This window comes from Microtus ochrogaster, chromosome 26 (genome assembly GCF_000317375.1).
Source record: "Microtus ochrogaster isolate Prairie Vole_2 chromosome 26, MicOch1.0, whole genome shotgun sequence".
NCBI classification, from domain to species: Eukaryota; Metazoa; Chordata; class Mammalia; order Rodentia; family Cricetidae; genus Microtus; species Microtus ochrogaster.
This window is the reverse complement of record NC_022025.1, coordinates 13352947-13367731: the sequence shown is the minus strand read 5'-3', so window position 1 is coordinate 13367731 and position 14785 is coordinate 13352947. Positions and strand designations below refer to the sequence as shown.

At 44.5% G+C, this 14785-nt stretch overlaps 2 protein-coding genes across 2 annotated transcripts in view; one reads left to right on the top strand and one right to left on the bottom strand.

The window, feature by feature from the left end:
* Ccdc146 (coiled-coil domain containing 146) overlaps positions 1-14785 on the top strand; it is a 123103-nt gene that overhangs the window by 35446 nt on the left and 72872 nt on the right. The window lies entirely within an intron of this gene.
* On the bottom strand, positions 922-6501 carry Fgl2 (fibrinogen like 2). The gene is made up of 2 exons (XM_005358350.3): positions 5900-6501; positions 922-4143 (listed from the first exon to the last, which is right to left on the bottom strand). The coding sequence occupies exons 1-2, from the start codon at positions 6483-6485 to the stop codon at positions 3437-3439; spliced, it is 1293 nt and encodes a 430-aa protein (XP_005358407.1). The 5' UTR covers positions 6486-6501; the 3' UTR covers positions 922-3436.

Genomic DNA, 14785 nt, shown 5'->3' with positions numbered 1-14785 from the left:
CTGGGAGGCAGGGTTACCTGTGTTGCCCAGTGGTGTATCTCTATCCTCCAAGGAGACTTTCTGGGACACGTGCAGGTACCTGTTAAATGAATGGAGGCAAACTCCACACAGACTTCTCATCTCCAAAAGCCTCTGAGTTTGAAGACATTTCTGGCTTCTCGGCTTCATTAACATAAGCCGCTATTGAGATCAGTATGTTAATTAGGTAGGCGAACTATTGGAGCACACCGCTTCTCCTTGACTCCTCTTGGCGTGGCTTGTAAAATTTACTCTTCTCTGTCACGCTGCCTCCAAATCTGTCTACATATGTCTTCCTTGGCGCTCTTGCTAAACTGGCAAGGATGTGCAGAGACTTCCCTGCTGTGTGATTTTAGGCCCTTGTGGGTTCTGATGAGCAGGATGGAGAAGCCTGGAGAAATCAAACCGTTCCTTCAGCAAAGAAAGCAACGGCGTCTCCCAGGCAGACACACAGAGCCTTGACAGACATTGAGGGAGTGGAGTATTCTGGGTTCTCCAAGTGTACCTCTTCTCTCATTTCTGGCTCTTCACAGCCGCAGTGAAGGCCTTGGCAAGGGTCTGCACCCATCAGGAGAGGGGCGCTAACCCCACCTGTAACACTAATGATGGCAAAGGGGAGGGAGAGCTAAACACCACAAAGGAAAGCGGGAAATTCCATACCGAGGGTGTGTCCACATACCCTAAAAGGAAATAGATAATGGTGTTCTTCTATCTGTCCATACTGCTTCTTTTTAAAGAAATAATACTCAGTGCTGTTAAAGATTCTGGGATATTATCTAGATCATGTAAATGTGGTTCAACTTTTCAGATAATAATAGGTACATAAATGTCATTTTACAGACAATGTTTCCACATTGAAGGATAGATGTGAAGTTTAAATATTTTATTTTACCAGGCCTTAAAGAGACATGAAACATAGCCTTAAATATACATCAATGAAAAGAACTTCAAAACAAGAGTTTATTGTAATTATATGCATCCATTTTATCTTTAAAACTTTTTGAGGGGTATGGGGAAACTACTGAAAGTCAAGGACCAGCCAATACTGGGGTTCAAATGTTTATGTCTTTCGTATGCACGCTCTATTCATCAGATACAGGAATATATTTGGTGCTTTACTGCTTATCAGCAAAATGACCTTCTCATTTAGTGACAGGAGAATCAGCCAGATTCCTAGGAAATTACTTTCACTCAGCATTTTAAAGGATAGTAATGCTCAGTAATAAAGTAATAATTAAAATCAATGTTAGTCACCCAAAGGAAACCAAGACTCTAAAAATATATATTTGCAAATGAGCATTGACATATATTAGTAAATAGTTAAGAAAAAGGACTATTTCAATGAACATGTTAAAGATTATCAAAGAACACAATATATTTTTAAATGACTGTCAGAAAACGATTTAAAAAATAAATTTCTGTGTTAAAGAGTTTATTAGAAAACTGTCATAAGAGTATAATAGAAAAAACATTTTGATCCATTGACTGTGCAAAGATAATTTACATGGATTCATTGTTATTCACCAAACTTCCCTGAAAAAGACACAGTAAAAATAAATGTATACTTTGCTTTGCTATGATCAGCCCATTTTTATAACTGAAATTCTTTTTTTTATGACTGAAATTCTTTAGACTTATATATTATATATAGTTATATATGGTAGACAGGATATAAAACATGTATATTATATAATATCAAAATCTTCACTTTTTTTTTGTTCTATTTTTTTGAGACAGGGTTTTTCTATAGCTTTGAAGCCTGTCCTAGAACTAGCTCTTGGAGACCAGGCTATCCTGGAACTCACTCTGTAGACCAGGCTGGACTTGAACTCACAGAGATTCACCTGCCGCTGCCTCCCCAGTGCTGGGATTAAAGGGTGAGGTACCATCTCATCAATTATGTCATTTACATCCAATATTCTACAAAGTAGGTAAGCAGCCTTTGGAATCCATAGTTTACACTTTGGTCATTTAATTCAGCATGTATTCACCTTACTCTGGTAATTTAATTGTGTTTTAATAATAGGTTAATTTTCATTGTATTTACCTGAAAGCTTCATGTTTCATATTTTTAAGATAATATCTCGCACCTCTTAACTATTTTTCAACAATGGCTGCTGTGTATCTGAAAGCTTAAGTAGTAAAGTCAGTAACTGTCCCCCATAATTGTATTCAAAGATGCTGAATCTTTATGAATGTGTTTTAAAGCTTGGTTAATATATTGAAAACCACACTGAAACGTTAAGACCAAAGTCATCGCTTGCACATTGCGTACTGTGCGGTTCCTTCAGATGCCTGACACACACACATAGTGCTCACTTGGGCCTTTCAATGTGCAGGTGCGGCCGCTTGTCTCCCTCTGCAGAGGTCCTTTTGCACAATGATAAAACAAAACTGCTCCTAAGGCCTTTTGGTGTGATCCTCGGCATTCCACAATTAAGGAATTCTAAAAGCTCCAGGAATTATGATTGACATATGTATATATTGAATGAAACAAACCATTGACTATTTAGGGTTAAAATGTATAACATTTAAACTATTTCAAAATTCATCTTAATAAATAAATTTATTCTAGAAAGTCAGCTTCCTAGGAAGTTGATCCCTCAACAATAGTATTGCTTTGGGTATGGGATTGGCTTTCAAAGTATTAGATAAACTTTTTTTTCCCTCTACCATGCCTTTCCCCAAGGAAGCCTTACAGTAGCCTAGCACCTTCATTAAAAACTATTGTGCATATGAAGCAGGGGTCGGCAACAATGTAGCTTTTGCATCGGGTTCTAACTGGCTCTAAACAGTGAACAAAGAACCACTAAACCAAAGTCTCCAGGGTGACGTGGTTTCCCAGTGGGGATGGGGAAGGGACACGCTATGCTACCACATTCTAAGGCATTTTATATATATTTCATGAGTATCACATCAATAAGTTTAGCTACAAATATTATGCCCCTGCTTTGTTTCTGAGAACTAAATGCTTTAAGGTCTTCTTGGCTCAAAGAAAGCACTACAGTTCTTGGCTACAAATACATGAGTAGCTTGGGCCCGAAAAGACTGATGGATTTTCAAATGTGCATGTTTAGTGAAAATGAAAGTTGGTTATGTAGACATTTAGCTTGCTGAATAATTTAGTTTTTTTTAATTGTAAAAAATAATAAATCTAGTAGGGAACTTTTAACTAATAAAAATTCACGGGTTTGCAACTATAATGTATGATTGTCAATACCTCCAGGGCTTTCAAGCACTCATGTACAATAGCAACAAAGTAGTCTTCTTAGATACTTCTAGCTTTGTTTTAAAAGCTGTGAAGTTGAAAAGGAAATGTGTTAGCCACAGCAAAGGAATATGAACTCAGGCCTATGGTAAAGGGCAGAAGGAACTCAATGCCTTTAGACAGGCGCCTGGAGAGATGAACACTAGCAATTTACGGTTTGAAATTCTTGGGTCTCATCATCATCTTGACCTTCTTAAAGGAGGACTTGTAGCCACCAGGCTGTGCCTGACTTATCCCCGGCCAGGTGCCCCAGAAAATCCCATTGCGGACACCCTTGTATTTCTGGTGGTAATATTTGCCATTTAAGTTGGCAGAGAGACAGGCATCAAACCACCAGCCTGAGCTGTAGTAGAACCCACAGTTCCCAGAGGGATAACGGTCATTGTCTCTGTCTGGGGTGGTGAAAAACTTGAGGTCGTGGTTGTAATGTTTACTGAAACGTAAGGCGTCTCCTGCTGTGCCGTTGTAGTTACCAATGTGTAATCGGTATTTCAGAAACTCATTAGCCACGTAAAACTGATCGTACAAGGCATACAGGGTGACACCGTTAAAGTCTTCGAGGTCTATTCTCAAAATCATTTCCTTACTCTTGGTCAGCAGATGAATCTTATCATTACCCAGCCAAAACTCTCGGTCAAGGTTTCCAAAGCCGGCTTTGTAGTCTTTCCAGCCCCTGGTGAAGTTGGTACTTCCATCAAGGCGAGCCTGTAGCACCGTCCAGCCTCCCCCCATGGTCTCCATGTCACAGAAGACCTCGAAGCTGCTGTGACTGGGATCCGGTGTAACTCTGTAGGTCTCGCTGCTTCTTTTTCCTATCACGTAGTAGTCAGAACAATCTTTGTATATTAGATGTTGAACTGAAAGAAGGAAGAGAGGAAAAGCATGGAATTTTGTTAATTACAGCTATGCATCTGAAGAATTCTTAGACTCCAATTTGATAAGTTAGTTATTGGTGATCATGGAACCTGGCTCTGGTACACTCATCTGGACCTGGTTACAGGGACTGCCGTTGCTTGGTAACAGTAGTGAGAACACTAACAGCAAGCAAAGAGAGAGTAGGTGTAAGCAAGGTTTAGGGAGGGCCAACTCCCTCCAGAAACTCAGCCAAGCTCTGTAACATTTCCAAGTTGAATCTACACCTCGTCCTGGTGAGGCAGAGTTACTGCCAGCTTGCTTGTATAGTCATTTAGTCTCAAAGAAGAGCTATGATCTCTCCCGCTTGGAACAAGTGGTAGGAGCTAGGACATGGGGTCAAATCCCCTGGCAGAGAGCTTGTTCCCATAACCATGCTTTCCTCTGTCCTGGAGCTGAGATGTGCCCAAGTCTCCTAGGACCACATCCTAGACACAATCAGCAAAGCTGACAGGCTATGTCCCGAGTAAAGCGTCAACCTCCACCGCCATAACTCACTCATGTTTTACCCGACAGCTGTAGAGAGGTTCAGGTTAGGTAAAGGCTTCCCCAATAATGTACCAATATTACTCGGGATTTATTACCCAGGATGGGATAGTCAACCAGCATTTTACAATTTGATCTCTAGGAGAAGCATCAGGGTGATCAGGCTCAGTGTAATCAGGCAACAGGGTTTGTCGAGGTCAGAGACCAACTATTTGTCCCCTGTTAATTTTCATGAAGATCTGAGTCAAGTAAAGTTTAATATAAGGTACTTGTGGGCCACAAAAATCTATTTGTGTCTATGTAGAACTCATAATATTTCATTTCCTAAAAGTTTTAGGAGAAAAGGTAAATAATAGATTATTTTTGTATCATTACAAGTTACCGTGCCATGCCACATCTAATATACACCTTGTGATGTCACCTAAAACATCAGTGTCTACCTGGTGATAAGGGTCACTGGTGACAGTGGTCCTTGACGCCATGACCTATCACCTCCAGGAGACTCTCCACTGTCTCACCAACCTCACAGTCAGGATGGGCACCTGACGGAGAGGTGGCCTTCTGGAGTGTGGCAACACCATCAGTAGCAGCCCTGGGAACTCAGGAATGGCAGGAAGCAGTGGTATGCTCACAGCAGGCAGTTAGTCTGTGGTCTTTATAAACAGCATTACCATTAACGAACTGGGACGGTGAGGATGGATATGCCACTCAGTCTTAAACCAAAAGTCTGGCACCCACACGAAGCTGCTTTTGTCCTATGTATAAAATCCCCCGTTCTCACTAGATAGTTGAGAATCAAGCATAGCAGATTGTTTGCAAAAGCGTTTCAAAGACCACTTGCTGCTCTGAGAAGCGGCCGCCCACCCCAGACCTGATTTCGGTGCCCTTAGTAAGCACAGCCAAGGACTCTATCCCGAGACACTGAGCAGGATAAACGCACCAGCCTGGGAGGAGCCTGCTTCTGCTTGTCCGTAGGTCGGCTGGCTAGCGTAGATCTAGAGTCTTGACGGCAGTGGCAGTGTCTCAATCGATTAAGGCTAATAGGATTTTTGTAATTAGATCCTTTACCGCGTCTCGTTTGAGCAAATACTTGTTTCTCCTGCCGTAACGAACAGCTGAAAGGCTTATTAACTTACTCTCTCGGGTTAATGTTTATGGCCACTATCTCGCTACACAGCTTTCACGAACAAATAGTAAGAACCTCGTTACACCTACCTGGCTGTGACTGGGTGTATTCTTGGCTGGGACACTTGGAGCATTTGCCGTCCAAACTGTTGACCACAAACGTTAGATTGGCTACTTTGTCGTCCACGTAGGTTTCGATGTTGTTCATATTTACAAGATGGAGCGTCTCCAGGCGCCCTTGCAGCCCCTGGATCTCGTCCTTGGCATTCTTCAGCTCTGAAGTCAGTTTGTTCACCTGACTCTCCAGTTCCTGGACTCGGTTGTCCGGGGCCGTCCCTGCTCCAATCCCGCCCGGGGCCCCGTGGTCGTCAGCCTGCAGCTTGCAGTCCTGGCAGGATTTCTTGAGGTTGTTGACAGCTTCCTTGAGGGTCCGCACCTCTTTGAGCACCTCCTCCATGCTACCAAGCTGCCACGGAAGCTGGAGGGTCAGCGTGGGCAGGGTTAGCTGGAAGGGGCACTGGCTCCCCTCGCACTTCCCGCTGCCCTCCAGCCTGGCAGGGCAGGCGGCCTGGGCGCTCGCATCCCCCAGCCCCTCGGTCAGGTTGTGTGCCTGCCCCGCTGCTCTGCAGGCAGCGAGGACAGCGGAGCTCAGCCAGAACCAGCAGGGAAGCCTCATCCTCGAAGTGCTTGCAGCTGCCCTACCCAGCGCTTTAATAGCCGCTGCCTCCTGACTCAGGCTTTCTGTCTTCCCAGAAAAGGGCGGGCACGTTTGCATCACCACTCACAGCCGCCTCACCGGAGTAAAGGGTCCTCGGCAAGTGCTGCTGGCCAAACGCAGTCCAAACCACACACAATAGACTGCATGCCTGCCGTGGGTGGCTCGCATGCTATTCAAGATTCACGAGCTTGGTTTTTAATAAAGCACAAGGAAAGACTTTTGTTTAGAAAGCAATTGTGATACTAATGCTCCAAGTATAGTACTCAATTATACTCACCTCCACCAGCACTAGCGGGGAAAGAGTTTAAAAGTCTAAATTTAGTCCGTGAGTGTCTTCCCACTGAATGGTCTAAAATGGAGAAAATTCTCTATCCTCGGCAGTTTGAGGCATCAAAAACCTCCTATCCTTGAAGGCTAGCCTTTCCATTAAACTTAAGTCTCTTACTGGATTTTAATCAGAACAAAGAACATCTCTTATGCAAACTTTTTCCTTTCCCTTTTTCATCTGTTTGTGAAAGGAATGAAGACTGTAAGAGGAAAACGAGGCTGTGTTGTTTTTTTTTTTTTCTCTGACAGCACAGGACATAAACTTGTCAGTGCTTAAAACAGACGAAAATTCACCACAGCAGGCTGCTGTCTTCTTCCTCGTTCTGCCCAAGAGCTGGGGCAGAAGACAGCCCGCTTCCTTTAAGTTGACTGTGCATATTGGCCTCTCAAAAGATTTCTTCCTAAAAAGAATTATATTGCTTAAAAATTATTTCAGCATCACTGACACAGATGAGCCCAAATTCTTTATCTCTACTAGTTATGGTACCCTGTAATCGATCTCTTTTTGTTTAGACCAGGGGCACGGAGCTGGGTGGCCATAAACTCCTTGATCTTCCGGCCTCTTCCTGCTAAAAGCTGGAGTCACGGGTGTGCACCACCTCGTCCAGCTCTCATTTATTCCTCCAGCCAGATTTCCTAAGACTTTTCTTTACTCTTAATTCTAGCTACACTACCCTGTTCAACTTCTCAGGACATGGCAGCCTCACACTCTGTGTCTGAGACTGTGTTTACTTCTGGATATTCAGAGGTCCTGGGCACCAGGCCCGGCACCACCCCCAGCTGGACATAGGACCATGAGCTTTGCTGAGCCCCTGTTCCTGTTACAGAGCGAGAGGAATTTATGTGTTCAATTTCTTTCCTTTTCATTCTATTTGATATGTTCAAGCCAATTTTCAACAAAGTTTAACTCCCCCTAAAAAATAGCTCATGTCATTTCACCCTCCTCATCCCCTCAAGTTATGACACTCCCTTATTGCAAGGGAGAAACAAATAAATGGGTGATTTTAAAGAGGAAGAATAATGTATTAAAAATTACTTTGTAAAGCGGGCCTATATAGGATGAGATTCTGACTTATTAATAAGCTAGAACACGAATCTGTGTCTACCAGCCAAGAACTTATTCTAACCATTGTATAGTCAACACCATGCTACAACATGCGTGCCAACACCTCGTTCAGCTATTCATTTGTTCATCATGAGTATTTTCATGATGCTCTCCAAATACACAGCGCCCTTCTGAGTACTTGGGCTACACTAATAAATCAAAACAACAACAACAACAAAAAAAAACAACCCAAAATCACCTTCCCCTTTTTAGAGATCCTGAAGCCTCCTATTTTCTTCCTGTCATCTCCCAGCATGCACTTAGACTTTCTAATGACATCCTAAACATTTCACTTCCTAAACGTGACGAAAGCACAGCTTTCTGACCCTTGGCGTGGCTCATCGTCCATCTGTTCGGATGAGGAATTCCTCTCTGGGGTTTTCAGATGGCTGGTTCTCAACATACCATCATCCAAGGCCTCATGTCACATCTCTACCTAAGAAGCTTGTGTGCCTTTGGAAACAGGCTGCCGTCTGCCCAGAGGCCCCTTAAAATTCTCAAAGTCACCCTGGAGTCTGTGGCTGTGCCCGGGGCAGAGGCTGTGCCCCAGCTGTGCCAGACCCTCTCACAGACACCGTCTCCCTGTGACCACCTGCCCACGAAGCTAAGCACAGAGAGGACTCAAGCAGGTCTGACTCCAAAGTCTGTGTCCTTTCTCCTGTGCGGCACAGAGAGAAGAAGGGAACCCTAATGAAAACAGCCTGCGGCTGGAATCAGCTGGGAGCCAGGCGAGGTTTCTGAGCAAAGAAATAGATTCCTCTCTTCTGGGATCATTTTAAGGTTTCTTTGTTCTTCCTTCCTTCCTTCCTTCCTTCCTTCCTTCCTTCCTTCCTTCCTTCCTTCCTTCCTTCCTTCTTCCTTTCTTCCCTCCCTCCCTCTCTTTTGAGAAGAGGGGAACTGATATTTATTGACAACCTCAAATGCTAATGTACTAGCCTCCTTGATTGCTGTAAAGAAAATTTTCCACAAATTTAACAGCTTGTGGCAACGTGAGTTTTCTCTCAGTTTTAAAAGTCAAAGGTGTAAAGTTAGCATGTTTTTGTTCTGAGAAACCGCCACACTGATTTCCAAAGCTGCTGTACAAGTTTGTGCTCCCACCAGCAGTGGAGGAGTGCTCCCCTTGCCCCACATGATCGCCAGCATAGGCTGTCAGCAGTGGAGGAGTGCTCCCCCAAGTGCTCCCCTTACCACATGAGTGCCAGCATAAGCAGTCAACAAAGCATTTTCAGGTTTCTGAACAACAACAACAAAAAGTATAGGCTAGAAACAGCCAAAGATTTGCCGTTCAATAGCCTACTATTGAATAGCCTACTATTGAATAGCCTACTATTGAATAGCCTACAGAACACACACACATACACACATACACACACACACACACACACACACACACACACACACATATACTCATTCATATAACCTGAATCTCAGGTTAGATGTTAACAAAACTGGAATACTCCACAGGACCTCGAGACTTTCGTTACCCAGCATGTATCGCCACAATGTCTTCTAAACTCTACACCAAACCACGACACTTGGAGGCTCTAGAAGATCCGTGGGCCATGGCATCTCATTTTGTTGTCATCCAGGTAAATTTCCAGAGACTTAGAAAAGTTGATGTCACCAATACTGAAGAAACAAGACCGATGTATGTCTTATGTTGGAGATTAATATTAGTTTCTTTTTATATCCTTAAAAGAAGACAAACAATAAAATATATTAAGGAAATTACCAACAGTGAAGTGTGGTCTCCCTCCTCCCCCCCTCCATTTCCTGTTAGTTTCGGTAGCTGCATCCTAAAGCCGTGACAAGTGCTGAGCTAGCAAACGTTGTGTTGAACCAGTGCCTTGAAGTTTAGGTTTCCAAAGTATAACTTTGTTTTTGTTGTGTTTCTCTTTAAAGACACCTTATTGAGCTTATATTGTTGATGGACTCATGGCTAAGGGAGAGAACTATGTGATAAACTCCCGACAGAAGCTTCCAGCATTCCTTATACCGTCAGCCACACACAGCCCTTCGGCACCCTGCCATCAGCAAAACCCACACAAGGGTTAAGAGCACGGCGTTAGCCCAGAAGAAGGCAGAGTTGTCCCTCGCTTGAGCTAGGAATAGCGAATCAGGCAGCAGCACACAAAAAATGTGCTTCTCTGTGTGCCCTAGGAGACCCCATAGCCTCTAGAGCAGCTTTAGTGGAGATCTGAAACGCCATGTGTTATCTGGTTGATCCCCAGACTGGTGCTTTTGGGATGATGTGGGCGGCCCTGGGCAAAGGTCTGTCTTCAGGTGATGGAAGGTTTGCTGTCGAAGGGGATCGTGGGACCCCAAGCCTTTCACTCCCTCTTTCATTTCCAGCTGTGAGGTGGATCATTTTCTCCACCCAATACTCTATCAATAAAGGGACTGAAGCCCCAAAATGTCAAGTTGATTATCTCAGGGATTCATCATAGTTATGGAACACCAATTAACAAGTTGCAAGTAAATTTTATTTATTTTTTATGTGTTGTGAGTGTTCTGCCTGCATTTGTGTCTGTGCACGAGCGTACCTGATGCCCTTGGAGGCCACAAGCGGGCATCAGATCCTTTGGAACTGGAGTTATGGATGGTGTGAGCCTCCCTGTGGGTGCTGGGAATGGAACCCAAGTCCCCTGGAAGAGCAGCCACTGCTCTTAACCACTGAGTCACCCCCTAGTCTCACAAGTAAATTTTGGTGAGTGGGCAAGCCTTCAAAGGCGGGAATCCATGAATAAGTAAGGACTATACATTTTTATGAGATACATGACTTTAAATTTTTGGAAAGTTCTTTACATTTTAAATTGAGGTGATTATATTGGTTTTACCTGTTTCATCACTTGCATTCCTTAGAGGCTTATTTTGTCTACATTTGGTATTTTGAATAATATATTAATACTAATTTACATACTATATAATATAGGCACATTGTATGTTACAGACAATATGCAATGTGTTTGTTATATAATCTGTGTGACATCAATTGTAGACTTTAGTTTAAAATATTATTTCAGTTTTTTAGTTCATTGCTTAGTTTGGAAAAATGAAAATCCTGAACTAATTCTGTACCAGTGGATAATTTATGCAACATAAACCTTTAATAAGTTGGAAAGGTCACGCCTACCGTTGCTGATAGCTAAGGAAATACCTAAACTCGAATAGATAATGTTCGTCTAGTAATTAGTGTTGAAACAGATTGATGGAGCCCTCCGCAGTCCTTCACTGGGAGTCGTTTTTAAATGTTCGGTTCTGACATGAAGCATTGAGGGCTCCGCTTCTGCTTTGATGTTATCTGTGATGGGGCGATTTCCTGTTACCTAGGGTGGTGGAGAAGAGGAGCCACTGGTGATGTCCTCAAAAGCTCTCAGCTCCGCTCAGCCCCCCTCTGCTCCCTATTTAACACGGAATTGTTCTGATGTTTGCGTCTGTGAGGGCGTGCATCTCCACAGCTGATGCAAAGCACTCACAGTGGTAGGTGATGGAGCAGACACAAGTTTTATCGGCCACATAGAATTTTAAAGTAAATATTCAATTTGTTACTGTGATCGTCTCAAAAGATAACAAGAAGGGGAAGAGCCTTGGTGAGGAGCCTTCTGCTGACTCTCGGGCCCTTAGGCAGTTAGAGCTTGACGCTGTCTTCTGACATGTGGAGGGCAGAGGAGAGATCTGTGATGTCCTTTAGAGGCGCAGTGTTTGTGATTCTGAATGTTAGCCCAATCACCGATTCAACAGAAATGAGGAAGGCCTGTGGATTTGTCCTGGTCACCCCTTCCACTTGCACCAGGCTCTGCACCAATCTTGGAAATAATAAGGACTTTGAGAAATAGGACAAAACAAACGAAAATGGACTTGGTGCTGATTTCACGGGGTGGGGACTTGAAGTTGGGAGCAATTATTTCCAAGCTTAGGCGACCTTGGGCAAAAGTTATTTGACTCAACGTCCTTTCACTGAGTCCACCTTCCCTGCATGCCTCTGGTCCACCCACTCCATCATTGGCTTGGCCCGTGTGTGTGTGTGTGTGTGTGTGTGTGTGTGTGTGTGTGTGAGACAGAGACAGAGACACAGAGACAGAGAGACAGAGACAGAGAGAGACAGAGACAGAGAGACAGAGAGACGGAGAGAGAGACAGAGAGAGACAGAGAGACGGAGACAGAGACAGAGACAGACAGAGACAGAGAGACAGAGAGAGAGACAGAGAGACGGAGACAGAGAGAGAGGAAGGGGAATATGCACAGGTGAATCCAGAAGACACTATCCAGACTAACCCCCTGGAGCTGGAGTTACAGGTACTTGTTAGTCACCTGTTGTGGGTGCTGGGAACTGAACTCGGGTCCTCTGCAGGAGCGGTATATGCTAATCTTACCCACTGTGCCAGCCCAGTTATTTTTGCTATTGTTTGAGAGAGAGAGAGAGAGAGAGAGAGAGAGGGTTTTTCTATGTAGAGCAGGCCATCCTTGAACTCACAGAGATCCACCAGCCTTGGGTTCCTGAGCATGGGATCAAAGGGTTTGGCTTTTTTTGTTTGTTTGTTTTCCCATGAAATGGAAAATTTTAGAATCGTTTTCCTGTGAGACAGACCACAGGGTTGATAGCAGCAGGTGTTTATAGTTGTCACCGGGTCAGAACCCCGTTCAGTCCTGCACTAGGCTCCCCAGGCACCCAAACCTCTCCATCGCAAAGCAGAAGGAAAGTGGTTAGAGAAGGACTTTAGAACGAGTTCTTGGAAGAGCCGCTTCCCATCCGAAGAGCACATCGAAGCTCTAAGTGTGTGACCGGGAGATTCTGCAGAACACACAGGCACAGCTGCATGTAAGACCCCATCTCAAAAACAAAAAAGGGTTGAGTTTTAAGGACACTGATTTTCTTGGCTTGGAGTTATGTTTTATCTTTTTATCTCTGCTGTTTTTCTTTTTGTTCTTACATTTTTGGGAGTCTTCGCTTCTGCATCAGGTGAAAGTAGAGAGGAACAGTTGCTTTTAGCAAGTAAAAGGCATGTGGGGGGGAGGGGCGGGGCTCTCCTCTGGCCTGGCAGGCCACATAGGTTGCTCCTCACGCGCCACAAATAGCCAGCAAGTGATGTCCATTATGTGGTCTGTCTTTTCTAATTTTTCCTTCCGCTCCCACCCAAACACAGCAGACAGAGACGCCGGGGACCAGAATGAAGCTGATCCCAAAGGCATGAAGATGACAGAGAAACAGAAGCAGGAAGCACAGGGAATGAGAGGGAAATTGGATGGGAGGAACTTCAGTATGCCCTTTTGTTTGATGAGGATATTAAATCCATACCGAAAGTGAGTTTTCCAGAACACGGAAGGAGTGAAGAGGACGAGGAAACGTGACTAGAATCAGAACCTTGGGGCATCAAATACAAATGTCCCCTCCATTGTGACGGCGGCCAGTCTCGGTGATAGCTGTTTTGGCTCATGTGATGCCATTGACCAGGTTAAATAAACTTCCAGGGTGTCCAGGTTCCAAAGGGCTGGGCTTCACAACAGACACAATCCCCGGATGCTGAAAGGCATACCGCTGTGAAACTGTTGGATGTCACAGGGAAAATTAACCTTCTACAGAAATAGGGTTTCTTCACATTTAAATTAAGTGCAGTGCTTCTGAGATCCGAGAAGGTGATGCAATTTCTATACATCTTTCAAAAATAATCGAGAGCTCTTAAACGTGCTAGTCATATACTTCTCTGATCGGAAGCTCAGTTTCACTGGTCTGTACTGACTGTGTCTAAAGTATTTTCCCATTGGTCTTTTCTTACACTAAAAAATTTCTATGCACAAGATTTTGATCCTTTTCTTTCCCCTCCCTCAACTCCCCCAAGATCCTCCCTATCTCTCTACCTATGCAACTTTCTCTCTTAAAAACAAAAAGCAAAACCAACAAACAACAACAAAACGAAGTTTTAAAAAGAAAGTAACAAAACGGTACACAAAGTACATAAAAATCAGGAGTTCATTTTGTGTTGGTCAGTACCACCCGGGGAAGGGTCTGACCTCAGGGCTGATGTACACTCAGCACACTCCACTGGAGAAAACTGATTGCCCTCTCCCAAAAGGTATCCATTGCAAATAGCGTCTCTGTTAGGGGTCTCCCCTCAGCGCTGGGAGTCTGCTAGGCCAGTGCGCGCTGCCCCAGTCTGAGTTTGCATAGGCTCAGTGCCTGTGGTGTCTGGAAGACAGTGTTTCCTGTTATGGTCTGCGCACCTCCTACTGTGTGTAGATCCCGGAGTCTGCAGAGGCCTGGGCTCGCTGCCCCAGTCTGAGTTTGCATGGCTTCTATCCCTGTTGTGTCTGGAAGACAGTGTTTGCTGTTATGGTCTGCGCACCTGCTGTTGTGTGTAGATCCCGGAGTCTGCCTGGGCGCTGGGACTGATAGAAAATCCCACCCGGAGCCGAGTGCTCCAGAGCCCAGTGCTCCAGCGCCTCTCACCCCACCCTCTTCACGTAGCCATTGTGGGTCTCCACGCTAACTATAGCTGCCTTTAAAGGCTTCTCTGGAGGGCCAAGCATTCGCATTCACGGTCCACAGGCAGAGCAATTCATCATTAGGAGCCATTTTTTTGTTATCTACATTTAGCATAATAGCGGATTTCCCCTAGGGCCCCTGACCTAAGAGCCAGGTGCGGGTTCTACCTCATGGGGTGAGTCTTGGATACAATCAGAAATTGGCTCCTTCCAGCACATGGGTTCCCAGGTCAAGCGTGGTGACAAGTGCCTTTACCAGCTGAGCCATACGGCTGGCCTCCTGTGCGCTTTCCCAAACACGCAGAAAACACAAAAGTGCTAGCAAGTGTGAGACCCGGGTTCAGTT